General features: G+C 42.7%; 1 protein-coding gene across 1 annotated transcript in view; it reads left to right on the top strand.

The window, feature by feature from the left end:
• The first annotated feature begins 1878 nt into the window (after positions 1-1878).
• SRFBP1 (serum response factor binding protein 1) overlaps positions 1879-20858 on the top strand; it is a 115740-nt gene continuing 96760 nt past the window's right edge. Inside the window, exon 1 of the mRNA XM_054032656.1 lies at positions 1879-2011. Coding sequence (XP_053888631.1) covers positions 1982-2011 — 30 coding nt within the window. The 5' untranslated portion in view covers positions 1879-1981. The remainder of the gene's footprint in view (positions 2012-20858) is intronic.

Raw genomic sequence — 20858 nt, 5'->3', positions numbered from 1 at the left:
TATTTGGAATTATTTCTTCAAGTGTATTCATATCTGATTTTACATAATCTGAATAGTGCAACAGATTAAAGTGTAGAAATCTAAAACAATAACTTTGATTTTCAATTGTGGCTGTGAAACCTGTAACATACTGGAATAACATCAGAAATATATAAAGTGGTTTAAGATGATTGCATTTAAAAATCATATGGCAATTCACTTAGCATAATAAATCTGAAGTAAAGGAAAAACTATCTTTTGATGAAACCTTGATAAACAGTTTAAGCCTCAATCCTGAAAATACTTATACAACACATGTGCTTAACTTGACTTCATTGAAACTATTCACAGTACATAACATTAAACATGTATGTAAATCTTTACAGGGTTGAGGCTTTACATAGCTTAATTACTGTACATCCCATATTCTGCTTTCCAATAAAAGTGGTACTTTAATTAGCTTGGGTCTAGAGGAAGTTATTTTTTTACAGGGATTAGATTAAACAGTTGCCAAGAAACTTATCACTCTGCATGTTATGCTCTTATTACTTTTTTATTATTGCTATATGTTAGCCTTACAATGGCAGCAACTACAATCAAAATGTGGATGTAATCCACTCTGTGGGAAAGACTTAATAAGACTGCTGTCTGTAGCATAGATTTCTATTAGTGACTGCATTTATTGAGAAGATTGTCTCACTACCAGCATTTATCTTCCATATTGCAGCTGTGTTTTTTCATTTCTTTTTTAGCTCCAATTCTAAAAAGACTTATGCATGTGCTTAACTTTAAGCATGTGAGTAGTATCACTAAAATACTGTACATTGAAACTACTTACTTTCACTCACTCATAACTTTCTCCTTTTAGGTTGAAACCTCCCATGTTTGATCTCTGCACAATTTTAAAACAATGTGTTCAGCTTTTTTTTATTTATAAGAGAATGGGGAATAAATATATTGCTCTGTTATTAACATTGTTTAGATGTCTTGTGCAGTTTCAATTAGCTGAATTTCAAACTGTGCTCACAGCTACTTTGCAGTGAGCCAAGTCTCCTTACATTTGAATTAAAACAAAAAGTAACTCTTCCTTTATTCAAATTCATTTCCCCAGGGTACCAAATTTCTTTCAGATTTTGAGGGATGTAGTATCTGAAAATACTATAGACTAGGTAAAAGCTTAAATTTTCAATTCCATAACTGGTAACAAAATTTCAAACCCTGTGGGGCATAATGAAACTCAGACACATGGGGTGACTGGGTGGCTCCCCGATTAATTTTGTTTATAATTTTGTCATTTTTAAAAACTTGTTAGACATGTAATTTGTTTATTATATAAAATGCAGCAAGGGCTAGATCCAGTGAATCTAGAGGAAGGTATATTTGTTTACAGGGTTAGATTGAACAATTGCTCAGAAACTTGCCACTCTGCATGTTATGCTCTTATTACTTTTTTATTAGTGCTATATGTTCGCCTTACAATGACAGCAACCACCATCAAATTATGTCTGTAACCCACTGGGAAAGACCTAATAGCACGGGCTAGCTGCTCTGAGAGGGTGTCTGTGTGCAGGATCTGGACACAGAGCCCTCCCATGCGTGCTTGGGGGCTCCTTGCCGGCTCTGAGCTCAATCACAAAGCTCCGTTATTCAATGTATAAAAAGTCCTGACACAGCCATAAGCTGAAATCACTGAAAAACAAAGGAAAAGTCTCTCCCCCCAGGCCGCCGCGCAGCGAACCCAGCACAACTTCCTCCAGCTCTGCCCCGTGGTGGCCGTGGTTCAATCAAGTCCGCTCGGGCCAGCGAGATGCCGCCGATGCCTAGACTGGCCCTCACCATCGAGACGCCACCTAGAGCGTCTCCGCAACGCCGAGAGCAGTGCGCACGCGCGCAGTTTCGTTTCGTGCTTGTCTTTGGAAAGCGTGTGAGCCGTGGGGCTGCGCTTCCCCTCGCCACGGGGGCTACTGGCTCGCGTGGGCTGTTGCGGTGTAGTGGGGCCGCCATGGCGCAGGTGCTGAACCTTAACAATGAGGTGAGTCTGCACGCGGCCCCTCTCCCCCCGCACGTGGCCCTCGCCGGCGGTTTCCCGGCTGCTCCCTCCTGGGGCTCAGAACCCGGGGGCCTCTGGCAGGGGGGTGCGGCCCCCCGATGAGGGGCGTAGGGAGAGCGCTGCGGGGCGGGTCCCGGGCTGCGCATGGATGGAGGGAGAGTCATGGGGGGTCCCAGGCTGGGGCGAGTTGTTTTTTGGGCTTTTAGTTCATCTCCCATCCCAGGGGAGCCCTGGGATCAGGTATATTGTGGCCCCTCAAAACCTGGCCAATACCAGTCAGAGGAGGCCTCAGTAGCGCTGCAGTGTGGCCCATGGTGCCCAGAGTGTTAAGTAGTGGCCTTATCAAATTCATGGTCCATTTTGGTCAATTTCATGATCATAGGCTTTTAAACATAATCAATTTCAGGGTTTCAGATATTTACACCTGAAATTTCACAGTGTTGTAACCATGGGGGTCCAGACGCAAAAGAGGGCGGGGGAGGGGATGCAAGGCTAATGTAGGGGGGGTCATGGTATTGTCACCATTATTTTGCGCTGTTGGTGACAGAGGTGCTGCATTCAGAACAGGACAGCTGGAGAGCAATGGGCTGTGCAGACATGAGGGCTGCATGGTATAGGGGGGTGCATCATCACTTTTGGGGGACAGGGCTGGCCTTATGGCAGCCTCCACTAGCAGCTGGAGCCCAGTGCATGGTAGGTGCCACTGGTGGGTCACCCGCAGCCCAGCCTCTCCCTGGCAGATTTCACAGGGGGAGATCAGATTTCACAATCTGTGACACATTTTTCATGGCTGTGAATTTGGTAGTGACCTATTTATAAGCCTCTAGAAATGTTTGGTCCAAGTCCTGCCTCTGTCACCTGGATTGGGTGGACACAGGATAGTGTAAACTTCATGTTACACTTTCATGTTGACACCACTGGGATTGAGATGTGGCAGGTGGAGTTGTTGTCTCATGGGCTGCAGTTGTCTGGCTCCATGGGTTCCATTGGGCTGTGCCCCTTCCTGATCCAAGTAGCTGTAACCAACAGCAATGAGTACTAGCCCTTCTGCGTAGCTCAGAGTGATGTTTGATCTGATGGACTGTAATTTTGTTGGCTGTTCCCTTTTCCTTAAAAGTAAGAGCAGGTTCAACAGTTTCTTTCAGTTTTTAAAAACTACATGCATCCCTTTGGCTTCTGGCAGATTGAAATGCTGCCCTTAAATGGAGTTAGCCTGATTAAGATTAACAAAAGATTAGGGTGCCATCACCGATATTCTGGGTAATGTCCTAATGGAAAGCACAGACTTTCTCCCTTGAGGCTGCTGAGAAGAGAAAGGGTGCTGTCATTCAGTGACCCTAAGATCCTCTTAGTGCCAACTGGCAAAGGGTTCACTGTCATGTAACAATAACTCCTATCAGGTCTGACAAACACCTACATCTAACACGTTGCTATCCTCGTATTTACATATTAAAATGTCTTGTAAGGTATTGAATGAGAGCCAGTAGCCCACTGGTCATTAATATAATTGTGATATGTATGTATTAACACTATATGGAGAATTGATACTTGCTGATGATATACTTTAAAGTCTGTATTCAAACAAAGGGAGAAGCAGCTTTTCTTCCACACAGGAGGGAAGGAATTTATCTCCTTGCCTCTAAAGTAAATTAAGCATTGTGGAACCAACACAAAGAGAGCCCCATTTGCATGTACCTCATCAGGAAAAGCTAGATTGACTGGGGGCATGTAAAATCAGCATACGAGGACACTGGAGTCTGAACCCCAAGAGTTAATCGGGGAAACAAATACAGTAAATTCTGGGGAAATAAAAAGTGAAGCAAAAAGACACTTTGGTGATCCATCACTGGGAGCAGGTCTACACTTAAAACACTGTGGCAGCACAGTTGCATTTCACTTAGGACACTACTACACCCACGGGAAAGCTTCTGTCAGCATAGTTCATCCACCTCCAGAAGAGGTCGTAGCTATGTCAACAGGAGAAGCCCTCCTGGCGACATAGCGCTGGCTACACTGGGAGTTAGGTTGGAATTACTGTGGCTCAGGGGTGTGGATTTTTCACACCCCTGAGCCACATAGTTATATTGATGTAAGTTTATAGAGTACACCTGGCCCAAGAGAGCAAAGAGAACTGTGTCTTTGGATCCATGTTTTGGACCCTGGCCTGGAAGGTACTGGTAACTGAGACAGGTAGCCAATTGATATTCATCTTTCCGGAGATATTCTTTTTGGATTAATTGTGGTAAAACTAAAAACTCTACTTCTTTGTTCTGTTACAAATTACTGAATCTCTTAAAACATTTCTTCCTAATTTAAACTGTCATATTTTGACAGCAGTTTTAAATGGTCCTGCATTATTGAGAGCTTTCAAATTAGGGAATAAAATACCTGCAATCTGATTTTCTCCATCTTGTGAATGTGCAGGACAGCAGGGGGAGCATGAGACATAGTATTTGGGCCCCTATCTTGCAACTGATAGTTGAAGTTAGGACTGGTCTACAAAGGGGAAAATTTCCCATAACAAGTATTCTATGTATTCTTCAATAGGTATTCTGATATAATTTTGCTAATAGGTATAACACTGGTCTACAATTTTTGAGAAGTCATCTGCCGCAGCGATAAAATGTGCTATTTATTATGTATTTTGATGTGCTGAATTCAAATATGACAATTAAAACTGGCTACTGTTTCTAAGATATTTAAGTTTTTACATTTTATGTCTATGTATATTGTGTAGATAGTAGAGTTTTAATCATAAATTGTAAACCTAGGTCTTTTCATGTGTTTATGGTTGCTTTACATGATATTTCACCTGTCCTGTTTATGTAACACTTTAAAAATCAGCAAAAGGGTTATATAAATAAAATTTATTATGAAACAAAAGGCGAAAAACTATTATGTACATAGTTTAGTCCTATTCAGTGTCTACTCAGCGCTTCTTGGCCTGTCTCTTGTATTCGTTAATGGAGCATCTCTTGTCACTGTCCAGCAATAGTCTGCAAGCATTGATGGGCTCCATTTGCCCTGATATCGTTTCCCCATTGTTGCAATGTCCTGATGAAATCACTCGCCGTGCTCGTCGCTCACTACTCCACAGTTCGGTGGAAAAAAATCTAGATGAGAGTGCAAAAAATGTCTCTTTAGTGACATGTTGCAACCAAGGCTTTTGTATGCCTGGAGGAGGTTTTCCACCAACAACCTGTAGTTGTCTGCCTTGTTTTTTCCGAGAAAATGTATTGCCACTAACTGGAAGGCTTTCCATGCCGTCTTTTCCTTGCCACGCAGTGCATGGTCAAATGCATCATTTCGAAGAAGTTCACGAATCTGAGGACCAACAAAGACACCTTCCTTTATCTTAGCTTCATTTAACCTTGGAAATTTTCCACGGAGGTACTTGAAAGCTGTTTGTGTTTTGTCAATGGCCTTGACAAAGTTCTTCATCAGACCCAGCTTGATGTGTAAGGGTGGTAACAAAATCTTCCTTGATTCAACAAGTGGTGGATGCTGAGCACTTTTCCTCCCAGGCTCCAATGACTGTCGGAGTGGCCAATCTTTCTTGATGTAGTGGGAATCTCTTGCACGACTATCCCATTCGCAGAGAAAACAGCAGTACTTTGTGTATCCAGTCTGCAGACCAAGCAAGAGAGCAACAACCTTCAAATTGCCACAAAGCTGCCACTGATGTTGGTCATAGTTTATGCACTTCAAAAGTTGTTTCATGTTGTCATAGGTTTCCTTCATATGGACTGCATGACCAACTGGAATTGATGGCAAAACATTGCCATTATGCAGTAAAACAGCTTTAAGACTCGTCTTGGATGAATCAATGAACAGCCTCCACTCATCTGGATCGTGAACGATGTTGAGCGCTGCCATCACACCATCGATGTTGTTGCAGGCTACAAGATCACCTTCCATGAAAAAGAATGGGACAAGATCCTTTTGACGGTCACGGAACACGGAAACCCTACCATTACCTGCCAGGAGATTCCACTGCTGTAGTCTGGAGCCCAACAGCTCTGCCTTACTCTTGGGTAGTTCCAAATCCCTGACAAAGTCATTCAGTTCACTTTGTGTTATGAGGTGTGGTTCAGAGGAGGAAGATGGGAGAAAATGTGGGTCCTGTGACATTGATGGTTCGGGACCAGAAGTTTCATCCTCTTCCTCTTCCTCGTCTGACTCAAGTGAGAATGATTCTGGTACATCAGGAACCGGCAGTCCTTCTCCGTGGGGTACTGGGCGTATAGCTGATGGAATGTTTGGCTAATGCACAGTCCACTTTTTCTTCTTTGACACACCTTTCCCAACTGGAGGCACCAGGCAGAAGTAACAATTGCTGGTATGATCTGTTGGCTCTCTCCAAATCATTGGCACTGCAAAAGGCATAGATTTCCTTTTCCAGTTCAACCACTGGCGAAGATTTGTTGCACAAGTGTTGCAGCATATGCATGGGGCCCACCTCTTGTCCTGATCTCCAATTTTGCAGCCAAAATAAAGGTGATAGGCTTTCTTAACCAGAGTGGTTATACTGCGCTTTTGTGATGCAAAAGTCACTTCACCACAAACATAGCAGAAGTTATCTGCACTGTTCACACAAGTACGAGGCATCTCTGCTCACTTTGGCTAAACAGAAATGTGTCCCTTTGCAAAATCAAACACTAACAAATAAGAGAGCATGACACTGTATGATTTCTAGAGCTGATATAGGGCAATTTGTTCAGCAGAGTGATGTAAGCGTCGTTATGATTGCATCATCCATGACTTCTAGGAATAACATGATGCAATTCATATCATGTATGACGCAATACCAGCTTCAGATTGCATCATTCATTGTTTTGCCTAAAAGCAAGTACTGTCCAAACCCAGTCATAGATTTAATCATAGATCCAGTCAAAGATGTATTTTAGTCATTTCTGGTTTAAATTGAGATCCCTTCCCTTTATAACGCACTTATCCTCCGCCATTCCCAAGTCAAGGGTCGTATATACTGACCCAATAGCATATCTTGAAAACTAGAGCCAATCAACAATTTTAAGCATCATTTTCGTTCTCAGTGACCCAGAATTAGTAAAGTTTGACTACATTTATTTCAGAATCATTTTGGCTGTAGAGCGGTGTAATTCCCCTTTGTAGACACTAGTCTGCAGTAAAAGTGATTTTAGGTGGAATAACTACTCTGTTTTGGACACAGAGTAATTATTCAAGAATAAAATTACTTATTGTGGAGTAGAGTGTCAACATGGTAAATTATTCAGGAATAGATATTTGCTAATGCTGTGCTGGTCAGATGTCTGTAGACAAGCCCTTAGAGGGGGTTACACAGATGCAAGGATCACGCGTTTGGTTGGGTACGGTTGCCGACTCAGATCCCTACTATACTCTAAGGCCTGGTCTACACTAGGCGTTTATGTCGAAGTTAGCGCCGTTACATCGAATTAACCCTGCACCCGTCCACACCGCGAAGGTATTTAGTTCGACATAGAGGTCTCTTTAATTCGACTTCTGTACTCCTCCCCGACGAGGGGAGTAGCGCTAAATTCGACATGGCCATGTCGAATTAGGCTAGGTGTGGATGGAAATCGACGCTAATAGCTCCGGGAGCTATCCCACAGTGCACCACTCTGTTGACGCTCTGGACAGCAGTACGAGCTCGGATGCTCTGAACTGCCACACAGGAAAAGCCCCGGGAAAATTTGAATTTGAATTCCTTTTCCTGTCTGGCCAGTTTGAATCTCATTTCCTGTCTGGACATCGTGGCGAGCTCAGCAGCACTGGCAACGATGCAGAGCTCTCCAGCAGTGATGGCCGTGCAATCTCAGAATAGAAAGAGGGCCCCAGCATGGACTGATCGGGAAGTCTTGGATCTCATCGCTGTGTGGGGCGATGAGTCCGTGCTTTCCGAGCTGCGATCCAAAAGACGGAATGCAAAGATCTACGAGAAGATCTCTAAAGACATGGCAGAGAGAGGATACAGCCGGGATGTAACGCAGTGCCGCGTGAAAATCAAGGAGCTGAGACAAGGCTACCAGAAGACCAAAGAGGCAAACGGACGCTCCGGATCCCATCCCCAGACATCCCGTTTCTACGAGGCACTGCATTCCATCCTCGGTGCGGCCGCCACCACTACCCCACCAGTGACCGTGGACTCTGAGGATGGGATAGTGTCCACGGCTGGATCCTCGGACATGTTAGCGGACGGGGAAGATGAGGAAGGAGATGAGGAGGACGAGGCAGTCGACAGCGCTCACAACGCTGATTTCCCCGACAGCCAGGATCTCTTCATCACCCTTACAGAGATCCCCTACCAACCCTCCCCAGCCGTTACCCCGGACACAGAATCTGGGGAAGGATCAGCCAGTAAGTGTTGTAAAAATCTAAACATTTATTTGTAACAGAACAGGAATATTAACAATTTAAAAAATGGGTTTCTCATGATTAGTTTGATTAGCTTAACGGTTCAGTCATGGGCAGTGCAACTATTGAAAAAAAATCTAGCAATGTCCGGTTTTGCATGATTGTCCTGCCCAAGCCGCTCTACTGGTTAGTCACTGCTACAGCAGCTACAGTAAAATGCGGTCTATATGTCCGGGGATGGAGCAGAAATCCTCCTGTGACATCTCAAGGAAGCTCTCCTGGAGGTAATTGGAAATCCGCTGCATTAGGTTCTTGGGGAGAGCGGCCTTATTGGGTCCTCCGTAGTAGGACACGTTGCCACGCCACGAGACAAGCAAGTACTCTGGAATCATTGCTCTGCACAGCATGGCGGCATACGGCCCTGGTCTTTGGAGGCTTTCCCGGAGCATTCGCTCTTTCTCGCTGTCAGAGATCCTCATGAGGGTGATGTCGCTCATGATGACCTGCTTTGAATGAGGTAGGGGAATGTTAGTGTTGGGACTGCTTTGCCGTTCCTTTACAGAACTGTAACCGCTGGTTTGCAGCCACGCGGTGGAGGCGGGAGAGGGGCAGCCGAAAGGGATCGTTCCCGGGGACAGCCGCGAGGGTGTGGGACAGGAGCAGACTTCCTGCTTGCCGAATTGCTGGCAGCAGGGACCGACATTGATTTCAATGTGAAATGAGGCCATTGCTAATATTAAAGTTTTAAGCTGCCACAAGTCTACGGCTTACCATGTCTGCCTGCAACAGAAATTCCGTTCTCCTGAGAGGCTTCTCAAATGTGCTGTAGAAGACCCCAGGCACTGAATGCGAAGGCCGAGAATTCGACCTTGTGCTGAGTGCGCATGTGATAGGTGCTGTGCATGGTCTTGTTCACAGAGAAAGACTATGTTCTTTGTTCACAACTACATTTATCTTTCTGAGGAATTCACTCCCTTTTTCCCATTCCCACAGCCCCATCTGCGACTGTCTCACAACCTAGCCTGTCATCACACTCCCAGAGGCTAGCGCGGATTAAGCATAAGAAGAAGAGGACACGGGAGGACATGTTCTCGGAGCTTATAGCCTGCTCCAGAGCCCAGGCAGCACAGCAGACCCAGTGGCGGGAGAACTTGACCCGAATGCACCAAGCCAACATGGATCGGGAGGAGAGGTGGCGTCAGGAAGACCAGCAGGCGACTCAAACCCTGCTTGGACTAATGAGGGAGCAAACGGACACGCTCCGGCGCCTTGTGGATGTTCTGCAGGAACGGAGGCAGGAGGACAGAGCCCCGCTGCAGTCCATCTCTAACCGCCCTCCCCCGCCACCAAGTCCCATACTCCCCTCACCCAAAGTGCACAGAAGGAGAGGCGGCAGAGTCCCTGCTAACTCTCACTCCACCCCTGCAGAGAGCTCGAGCAGCAGAAGGCTCTCATTCCCCAAAATTTGACAAGTTCTTTCCTTCCCGCCTGACACAAGCCCCCGTCCAAGTTTCACTTTCCCAGTTCCATGTTTGGTTGATAATAAAAAATACGTTTCTGTTAACTACTGTTTCCATCATGTTCTTTTGGAGGAGGGGGGGATAGGGGGTTGGTAATTCGACAGGACAGTCACCTTTGGCAGGGTATATAGTCGGGGGCAGGCACAGCAGCAGGGCACATACATAGTGCAGTGATGCAGTGACTAGTTACCCTGGTTAGTCTGGGAGGTTGTTTTCATGTTATGTGGTGGGGGGTGGGTTGCTCTGTGACTTTGTGGCAGGGGAGGGCAGTTACAGATCTTAAGCGGCAGTCCTTAGGCAGGATCACAGAGCCACACAGCAGGGGATCTGTAACCGTCCTCCCCCTGCCACAAAGTCACATAGACCCCCCCATACACACAGTCCCTATCAGGAGGGGTGACAGGCTCCGTTGAAACAACCATCCCACCGCAGCGGAGCCTGTCAATCCTTGAGTTTAGAAGCTGCATTCGCGCCACTACAGTACACCCGCTCCGCACCACAGTCTGCGTCCCAGTTTTAAAAAATTCCCGCGAATACAGTATTAAAGAAAACGGTGTGCTTTAACAAAGTAGAACTATTTTTATTTTGAAACGTGTGTTGGAAGTGGGGTGAAGGGGGTATGTAACTGGATAGGATAGTCAACATTAACTGGGTAAAGAAACGGGGGCAGGTTTAGCTTCTCAATACACAAACTTTAAAGTCACAGGTTACCCTGCTCACTCAGGAACTTTGCTTTCAAAGCCTTCCGGATGCACAGCGCTTCCCGCTGGTCTCTTCTAATCGCCCGGCTGTCTGGCTGTGAGTAATCAGCAGCCAGGCTATTTTCCTCAACCTCCCACCCCGCCATAAAGGTCTCCCCCTTGCTCTCACAGAGATTGTGGAGCACACAGCAAGCTGCAATAACAATGGGGATATTGGTTTCGCTGAGATCACAGCGAGTCAGTAAGCTTCTCCATCTCCCCTTGAGACGTCCAAAAGCACACTCCACCACCATTCTGCACTTGCTCAGCCGGTAGTTGAAGAGTTCTTTTTCAGTGTCCAGGGCGCCAGTATAGGGCTTCATGAGCCAGGGCATTAGCGGGTAGGCTGGGTCCCCGAGGATGACTATAGGCATCTCCACATCCCCAAGAGTTATTTTGTGGTCCGGGAAGTAAATACCTTGCTGCAGCCGTCTAAACAGACCAGAGTTCCTGAAAACACGAGCGTCATGAACCTTGCCCGGCCATCCCACGTAGATGTTGGTAAAACGTCCCCTGTGGTCCACCAGTGCTTGCAGCACCATGGAAAAGTATCCCTTTCTGTTAATGTACTGGCTGGCCTGGTGTTCCGGTGCCAGGATAGGGATGTGAGTTCCATCTATGGCCCCACCGCAGTTTGGGAATCCCATCGCTGCGAAGCCATCTATGATGGCCTCCACGTTTCCCAGGGTCACTACCTTTGGCAGCAGTACATCAACGATTGCCTTGGCTACTTGCATCACAACAACCCCCACGGTAGATTTGCCCACCCCAAACTGGTTCGCGACTGACCGGTAGCTGTCTGGCGTTGCAAGCTTCCACAGGGCTATGGCCACTCGCTTCTGGACAGTCAGGGCTGCTCGCATCCGGGTGTCATTGCGCTTCAGGGCAGGGGACAGCAACTCACAAAGTTCCAGGAAAGTTCCCTTCCGCATGCGAAAGTTTCGCAGCCACTGGGATTCATCCCAGACCTGCAGCACTATGCGGTCCCATCACTCAGTGCTTGTTTCCCGTGCCCAGAATCTCCTTTCCACGGCATCAACATGACCCATTGCCACCGTGATGTTCTCGGCGCTGGGTCCCCTGCTTTCTGAGAGGTCTGTGCTACTCTCAGACTTCAGGCCATCACCGCGTTGACGTAGCCTCCTCGCCTGACTTTTCTGCATCTGCCTCAGGGAAAGGTGTATGATAAGTTGCGAGGCGTTGAGAGCGGCCACAACTGCAGTGATGGTTGCAGCAGGCTCCATGCTCGCAGTGCTGTGGCGTCCGCGCTGTCACTGACTAGAAAAGTGCACGAACTGATTTCCCGCCGGCGCTTTCAGGGAGGGAGGGCGGGAGTGATGGACGGATGACGACAGTTACCCAAAAGCACCCTGGACACATTTTTTTTACCCATAAGGCATTTGCGGCTCCACCCAGAATTCCAATGGGCAGCGGGGACTCCGGGAACTGTGGGATAGCTGACCACAGTGCACCACTTCCAATGTCGACGCTTTCCCCGTTAGTGTGGACTCACAAAGTCGAATTAGCAGCTAATAAGGAGGAACAGAGTCTGGGCTCTGAAATCTTGTGGCAGTATTATGAGATATTGATGATTGACCATGGATTTTTAGGAATCTATAAAGAGAAAATAGAAGGGATACTGAATTTCTTATAAGGGAATCTAGTGTTTGTATTTAAGATCTTCATCTTGCAGGCAGAGAGGAGCTTCACCATTTTCCATCTTGGGCATGTGCATCTTGGGCATTCAGCAGAGAATCTAAGCTGAATACCAGTCAAGCAAGTATTCTTAAAAAGGACTGTTGATGCTCAGTTTCATACATGGTCCAGTAATCTGACGCATTTTCTGTATCTAATCTGTGTCAGGCATTGTTAATCTGCATTCAGATTTTTATGGATTTAATTTCTGTAATTAGAATTATTCTGTAATCATCTAATTATGTACTGTTTTGACTACCTTTTGATATTACGTTGCTATTTTCCTTTAATTATTAGTATATCTGAACAGACAGAGTTTGATAACAATGTTAAAAAAAGATCTGTTGGTTTATGGTTGTAATAGATTAGAAGAGTCATATTAGTGTAAGGGAACCTGGACTCCAATTGTCACATCTGGGCTTTTTCAGAGGCTGGGCAAAGCAAATAAAGAACTTCCTACATCATGGAGGGGTTAAAGAAAGGTTTTGAAAAGCTTTCTTCAACCTGTTTCCTAAACGTTTCTCAATGAGAACTTTTTCACTGTTAACATTCTCCTTCCTCTTTCTCTCCTCCCAAAGGATGGTCTGACTCCTAATCCCAGTCAGTCAACCTCCTTCTCAGAGCGCACACCCCTTCTAAAGAGTGCTGAACCGTTACTAATTTTCTCTTTGCCAACCCCTGAGCGTGAACTACTTAATCATACAAAGTGATTGAGGTGGGCTGGAGGGCCCTGCAGCTGATCTCTGGGCTGAGGGGTGCCACGAGCCTGGCCTCTGAGGGGTAGGGGATGCGGGTGTCTCAGCTGGGGGGTGCCCCGCAGCTGGGCTCTGGGTGGAGGGCATGTGGGTGTTGGGGAGCCCCCTGCTGGGCTCTGTTGGGGCGGTGGCAGAGAAATAGGAACTTGGTTATCATAGGGGTTCTCTACTCTCAGGGGAACTTTTTTTGTTTCTGTATTGTTGCGGCCATACTTACTGACAGGTATTTTGAAATAAATTACCAAAATAATTGAAACTGGAGTTATATATATACTGTTTCAACAAATAAAATATGCAGAATCTTAAAATATAGTGTGCAGAATTCCCCCAGGAGCAAAGTGTAGAATTTCCCCCCACATAACTGCACTCAAAACCAAAACAATGTAAAACTTGTAGGCTCTAAAGTCCACTCAGTCCTATTTCTTGTTCAGCCAGTTGCTAAGACAAACAAGTTTGTTTACATTTACAGGAAATAATGCTGTCCACTTCTTATATACGATGTCACCTGAAAGTGAGAACAGGTATTCGCATGGCACTGTTGTAGTTAGCTTTGCAAGGTATTTACGTGCCAGATATGCTAAACATTCTACAAGTGGAAGCATAATCTTTTATCTTTTTTACAGTGCAAATATTTGTAATAAAAACAATATAAAGTGAACGCTGTACACTTCGTATTCTGTGTTGTAATTACAATAAATATATTTAACTTTGGAGAGAAAATATTTATAATTTAAACTAGTATTCTGTTTAACAGTGCGATTAAAACCGCAATTAATCACTCTCATGATTAATTGCGATTATTTTTAATCACTTGGCAGCCCTAATTTTTAGTTGTTTTAACTCGTTACTTAACATGTTTCTAAAATTTAGTGTAGACAGAACACAAACATATGTTGCCAACTCTAGCTACAGTCTTCATTACAGTGTTAGCTCAAGTTATCTATACTTGGATTAACAAGTTAGCCTAGCTAAAGTAAGGGCGGTCACACTGCACAGCACTGGAGCAATTCAGTTGGTATTAGCAGCACAAGGTAGTTGAGTCCTCTCTGCATTAATAGCTGGAGTATCCGCAGCACTTGAGCTTCAGCCCCCCCCACCACCCTGATGGACCAGCTAGCTCAAGTTTAAAGGATCACTTAATTTGAGCTAGCGATTTTTGTGTGTGCATGGGAATCAAGTTAGGAGCAACACTCGGATTACACCTCAAGTTAACACTGCAGTGAAGACATGCCCTAGGTTTAAACATGACTAGCAGCAAGTATTTGTTCTGTCTACACTAGAATATTCAACATATTAGTTAAAACATGACTAAAACTTCAAGTGTAGGTATACCGTAATGTTTCCAGAGGATAACTCACTTTCTTTTCTTGATCTGGCAGTGTTACCTGGAATGTTCTATCTTCAGTATGGTCATTTAATTCTGTGTTTATATCACTATCTTATGGGGTTTTAAAGATATAATTCAACAAATATTTGACTTTTGTATTTGATACATATAAAGGAAACCCATTCTTTGAGAGAGTGGAATTATCCTTCCATGTGAGCATGACTTGTTTAAAACACAGTGGCAGACATTTTGTGTACTAATCTTTTAGTATTCCATGATGTGTGACTTCAAAGTATTAGAGTTTCAAAACTAGTTTTGAAACAAATTCATAATTTAAAACAGCTATCTCCTGTATAACTGACACGGCTATGTTCAAAAATTGAATATTGATTTGCAGTCTGTCAGCAGAAATTTTTAACTAAGGCTCTGAATGTGCATCTGAATAGGTTTGATAATTCCATTTTTATTTCCATGTAGCACAGTGGGGTGGATAGGCAGGAAAAGGAGGAGGAAGGTAGAAAGTTGGAGCAAAGTGGAAAGATGAGAGAAGGGACTTTTGAGAAGGAGTAGAAATATGGAGAATAAGATGCTTCTTTCATCTATAGTGCATATTACCCTCCCCAACTGTTTTTCCCTAAAGAAACAGAGTGATAAGAATACAAACTAAAGTAATTTATGGGGGGAGAAAGGAAAACCTTTCATCTTGTAAACTCTTGCATCCATTGCATACATGTATGCTTCCAGTGTTTACATTCATTAGGCCGCAATTGTCTGTTCCCCCGTCCATCCTCTCCTCTTATGTCTAATTTTGCAGTGATCTTGTATTGAAACAATATCTTGTCCATGGATTGATGACTATAAACTTACATGAAAACAAGATCTGTGTTTGAACATATTTCTAGGAATAAAGAAGAAAAGGATTAGAAAACATGTATAGTACACCAGACATATTTCTATTTACAAAGCCTTCTAAAGTTTTAATATATGGTCCTAGGTACAATAGTCTGCTGTCAGAAAATATATGTGTGGATAAACTAAATTCTTCTGAAAAATTTTGCTAGATGGCAGCACATAATCAGCAACTACTCTTGTCAGTGACAGCTTTAGAGAGATCTATGTCATATATATGTTTAATAGGGGAAAAAAAGGATTGTTTTTCATCTGCAATATAGAGGAGTACAAGAGTGAAACTGATTACTGTTCACAAATACAGTTAAGACTTGAGTTTATTAATCATAACCAATGCTTTTAGGCACTATTGGTCTATTTCTAGTCTGTGGGACAGTACACTAGCAGAGACTGAAAGTACAGAATTTGGCCTTATTTGATTTTTTTTTATTTTTTTTTTATTTTTAAAGTTTCTTAGGTTTTGGAAACATGTTGAACATGTGGCCAAACAACTGAGGTAGCAAAAACACAAAATATAAAAAATGCATGTCGTATATGTACATGTTAAAGTCCAGTTGTAACAAGGTGTCATATTTTGTAACACGAATTAAATCCCCAGAGAACTGGCAGTGGTGATCCATCACTAAGGCAGGCTGAAACAGGATAAAACTGATATGATGGTTCAAGGGAAATAAATGAAAATAATCAACATTTTTGTTTGTATATGCAAGCATTCATCATAATACCCATTTAACTGATTTTTCGTGGTGTCCTTCCACCGTGCGCGCCTGCCCACCTCCTCCCCCCCGCCCCCAAATAATCTTGTGGACTACCTAACAAATTCTCTCCAAACTGAGTTTTAAAAATGATGGGACTTGTTCCTGCAGAAGTCAAAGGCAATACTCCCATTCATTTTATTGGAAACAGAACTGGACCATTAAAAGGATTGTATAAACCAAAACTGTTCAGTTCCCAGTTGTGGAAGTTAGGGTGAAAAGCAGTCCTTCCTGAGTTTAATAATCTTTGCATTCTCCATGCTTATTTTGATTGCTCTATATTTGTTTGATTTTAATTTTAAAAATATCCCTTTAATCTGGGAAAAAGGTTTAAATCCAAGTCTATCCAATGGTGGGCACTGCATAGCTCTCAGATTAATAAACTGTTGATCTCCAATCACCTCCCAGAAGGTGTAGGTTAAGTTTTATGTGCACCTTGACTTGCGGTTCTTGCTCAGTCTTGACCAAGCTGAAATAGAAAATTCCATTAGAGGATTGGACCAGAGATGTTTAAATTATTAAGCATTTTAAATAAGGAATGTGCTCTGGAGAAAGGCCCCTCCTCCCCCTAACCACCCCAACTTGAGCAATGAGGAAATGAATGACTATTTGTACCTGGAGGAGATTTGGGCCCATAGAGATGGTAGGAGTTGTAATCAGCACTATGCAGTCAGAGGAGACATGCCATTGGGACAGCGAGAGTAGTTGCTCTTCTCTCATGTCATCTTGTTGAGGAGGAGAGGAGATAATGGGTTAGTGCTCCAGGCCAGAAGCTGCTTTCTCGTCGGTGGGTTTTTCCCCCTTTACTTTCCATGTTTCCTTGCTGTTCTATTATAGTATATTTGCAGCAGCAGAGTTGGGGTGAAAAAGCTAACATTCTAAATTTCTGAAATGTTCTGTGGGGTGCTTCCAACAGTGAGATGTTTAGAAAGGAAAGCTGAACTTGTAGTTAAGCACTAAAGTGGGTCTGGGGACACTTGAATTCAGTTTAACTGTCACATAATCTTACTAAGTTTATGAACAGTGCCTACCTAGCACAACAGGGCTCAGATCTCAGTTGAAGCCTCAACAGTACACTGTAATAGCCATTTTCACTCTCTTGTTGTCACTGTTAACAAGTCCAGTAGGAAAACGTGGCGTGGGGGAGCTGTTGGGAGATAGTAGGGTGTCCTTAATGGCAGTGAAAATCATCTTTATTTTGACTGCAGATTTTTTAGTCTATTATTTATTAGACTACAACTTACCAGAAAGTCTTTTTGCACTGCTGTGTTTGTGTGTGTTTGTAGGGTGTGCTGGAGCTCTTAATTTCTAAATTTGTATTCGTTATACAACTGAACTATATCACTCCTTATATAAGAAGAAAAAATAATATGCGTATAAAACACGAGTGAAAATAGCCATAACTTATGAAAAAAGACCAAATATATTAACTTTCAGAGGCCTCAGACTACACACCAGAATATATTCTCTCTGTGCCCAAGTTGAATTCTTAAGCTTGATTGACAATCAGAGTGAAGCCAGAGGGAAGTTTTGATTTGGGGATCTGTGTATCTCGCAGGGGACTGTGCATTCCCTTATTTATGGGTAGGCTGGTTTGTATGTTGTGCTATGTAGCATGGATAAGTATTGTTCTCCAGGAGCTGGCCAGATAGTGGTTGTGAGGAAATTTCCACAGCTAAGATGAGAGAAGCAAATAGAAAATCAGTTGCTGGATTCTTATTCCTTGCCTTCCTTTTCTCCAGAAATGTTGTTTCTCAACTTGTAAATTGAATGGCCAAACACATTCTTTCATGGTATGTTCCTTTGGAGATACTGGCTTCTGTATAATGAGAAAAACATGTATTCTCAGCCTCGTTGGGGTAGAGGGTGGAATTTGAAGGAAGGATGGGAAAATATGATAGGGAGATATGTTCCGACTGAAGCTGAGATGTCTGACGTGCATAGTTCAGCGCTGTGTAGATTAGTTTCTAAAATGTTTTAAACTATTAAATACAAAACATTGTTTACTTATCCACGTTAGACTTTATATCTTGCAAGTTTTACATGACTCTGCAATTAACACTATTAATGTCAATCTAATGGATCCCAGTGCAAACTGAACAAATGGGAACTACTTTGCTGTCCCTGAATGCAGTCACTCTGAGTGTGAAGCACCTTAAATACTTAACAATTCAGAGTTAATCCTCCATGATGTATATCTTCCATAATCCAAAATTGGTTCTTGACAGATTTCTCATTCATGTTTTCACTATAGCGCTCCACACTAGGACCCGTTTCCAATTTGTGTGGCACTTATCCAAGTTTGCACTACCATATTGAATTGTCATCATAAAATGAAAACTTGAAGTTGTGTTAAAGGTAATGAACTCTTTTTGCTTTCACAGTTAAGGCTAGAGAAACAAGAACTACTTTTAATATGTGAGGCATCCTCTCACAAGACTCCCTCTTTGTCAAGAGAGTTGCTGAAACATTCAAATCAATTTGGATACCTTGTTTGAATACTTGGTGCATGCACCGAAAGAACAGACAAGGCCAGTGTGTCTTAAACTATGGTCTGTGTAGTTACCTGTTGGTCTTCACAGTGGTGAAGTGTTAGTCTTCAAGCAGTGACACTTATGTGAATTAAGATTTTGATCTCCTCATTGCCTGCAAATTCCTGACCTGAAGTGGTTAGAAGATTGAAATTTGCAGGCAATGAGGAGCTCTGGTACTAATAAGTACTATTGTACTTAGTTCTTCATCCAAGGAAAGGAATAGATAGATAATTGGGAGGAGAAAACCAAACAGCTGCACTGCTGAATTAAAGACCGTTTATATTTATTTTCTTCTCTCACCTAATACACCTCTACCCCGATATAATGTGACCCGATATCACACGAATTCGGATATAATGCGATAAAGCAGTGCTCTGGAGGGGGGCTGCGCACTCCGGCGGATCAAAGCAATTTCGATATAACACGGTTTCACCTGTAACGCGGTAAGATTTTTTTGGCTCCTGAGGACAGCGTTCTATTGAGGTAGAAGTGTACTACTTTTTCTATGTAACCAAGGTCTGTTGATGCTGTGCGGAAGGTGTTGGATTTGGGCTGTAAACTTGAGGTAGGTTGAGGGGGAGAGGTTTTTTGATAGATGAAGTTCAAAATATGAACGTTGGAGAGCCACTAGATAAACCCATTGGGAAGAAGAACTTTTCAGGCAAGCTATTGCCATTGAAGAACCTACTTCATACCTTTTTTTTTTTCCTGTTCACACTGGTGTGGGAAGAGTGTTGAGTGGGACAGAGAGAGAACTTACTTTATCAGGTTGGGCTGACATTCCCCCATATTCCTGGTCCAAAATAAAAATAGTCAAAAGACAGATACCAGATGGGACCTTTTTTAATATCGCTTTAAAATGGTTTGGTCTTTTTGAGGCCATAGCTTAGAAATGCTGCTCTACAGAATCTTATGCTTTTTATTTAAAAAAAAAAAAAAAAAAGTTAATAGTTGGCATCAAAGTTGATATTGCTGCTTAAGTAATTTTGTATACAACTTATCTTTCCCTTTTATTACATTTCTTTAATCACATTGCTGAGGAATCTTTATTGATTGGAAAAAACACTAATCCTAAATTATAATTTTCAAAGTAACTTTGTCTCTAGAGGACTAAGCAAGGCATGAGAAATCATTAAAGCAAATTTACTGGCCGTTTCAAATTTTTCCTCTTTACCAAATGTATTTTTCATGCTTTAGCCAAGTTGGGCTGATATAAAATTTTAGTTAGTTAGTGTGTGTGTGTGTGTGTATATTTTTATACATATATTGTATATACAAAAATATATATATATTTTTTTTGCTTTGACGGCATGTGTTATAAATGTGTAGGGTTTTATGAAGAAAAAAGTATGTACTCTTTAACCTCTGAAATACTTGGCAACAGTCCTCTTTAGCTCTATGGAAGTACATGTAAAGCTTTTTGTTTTTGTTCCTTTTAAATAATCCTCAATACGACAGTTTCTGGAAGAAAAACAATGTATAATTTGGTCTTAAGTTCTGCCTAAAATGATTCAATTGTTAAATTACTGACATTCTTTTACAGACCATCTAGATGTCCTAAGGAAAAGGTCTCTTTAAAGCTTATGAAATTTCCAAATTTATACCATGTGAGAGAGAATTCAGAGGAACAGTACTTTTTCTAGGAACTCTTCCAGCAGCTGTTTTTAAAGTTCCTAGAGATGCCACATCATCAGTTATACTCTATTAACGGCAGACTATGATCAGCAGATCACACAGATTTTTTTTCAGCAGATTGCAAAAGTAATTAAAAATGTAAAGCAATCCAGTCTTTGCTGCCAACTATATTATACACAAGCAATATCAAACTCCTGTACTTGAGAACAAGAACTGAAAGTTTTCCTTAGCTCTCAGTAGTTTATATAAAAGTGTGTGTGGTAGGCCACGTAGGCTAGTTAGGTGCTCTCATAAAATAAAACATCTGTGGTTCCTTGGTATGGCAGTGTATAATAATGAAAAAAACATGCGCACACAGTCATGAGAAACTGCTGTAGATTTTTTTTTATTTTTAGCATAGCTGCAGCACACAGATTATGCTATATAATATAGTTTACCAGTACTAATTTATTGGTGTATATGCATGTGTAAAGGACAAATGATTTTAAAAGGGGGAGGAAAAGCAACATACTTCAGTATGGCTTGCTATTATCTGCATAATGCAGAATTCCTTCTCTGTTCAGCTTTTGAATTGTTAGTTTGCATTACAGGCTTGATGTGTACAA

Source organism: Malaclemys terrapin, chromosome 6, assembly GCF_027887155.1.
Source record: "Malaclemys terrapin pileata isolate rMalTer1 chromosome 6, rMalTer1.hap1, whole genome shotgun sequence".
NCBI lineage: Eukaryota > Metazoa > Chordata > Testudines > Emydidae > Malaclemys > Malaclemys terrapin.
The sequence above is the reverse complement of the archived record's forward strand: the minus strand, read 5'-3'. Positions and strand labels throughout refer to the sequence as shown.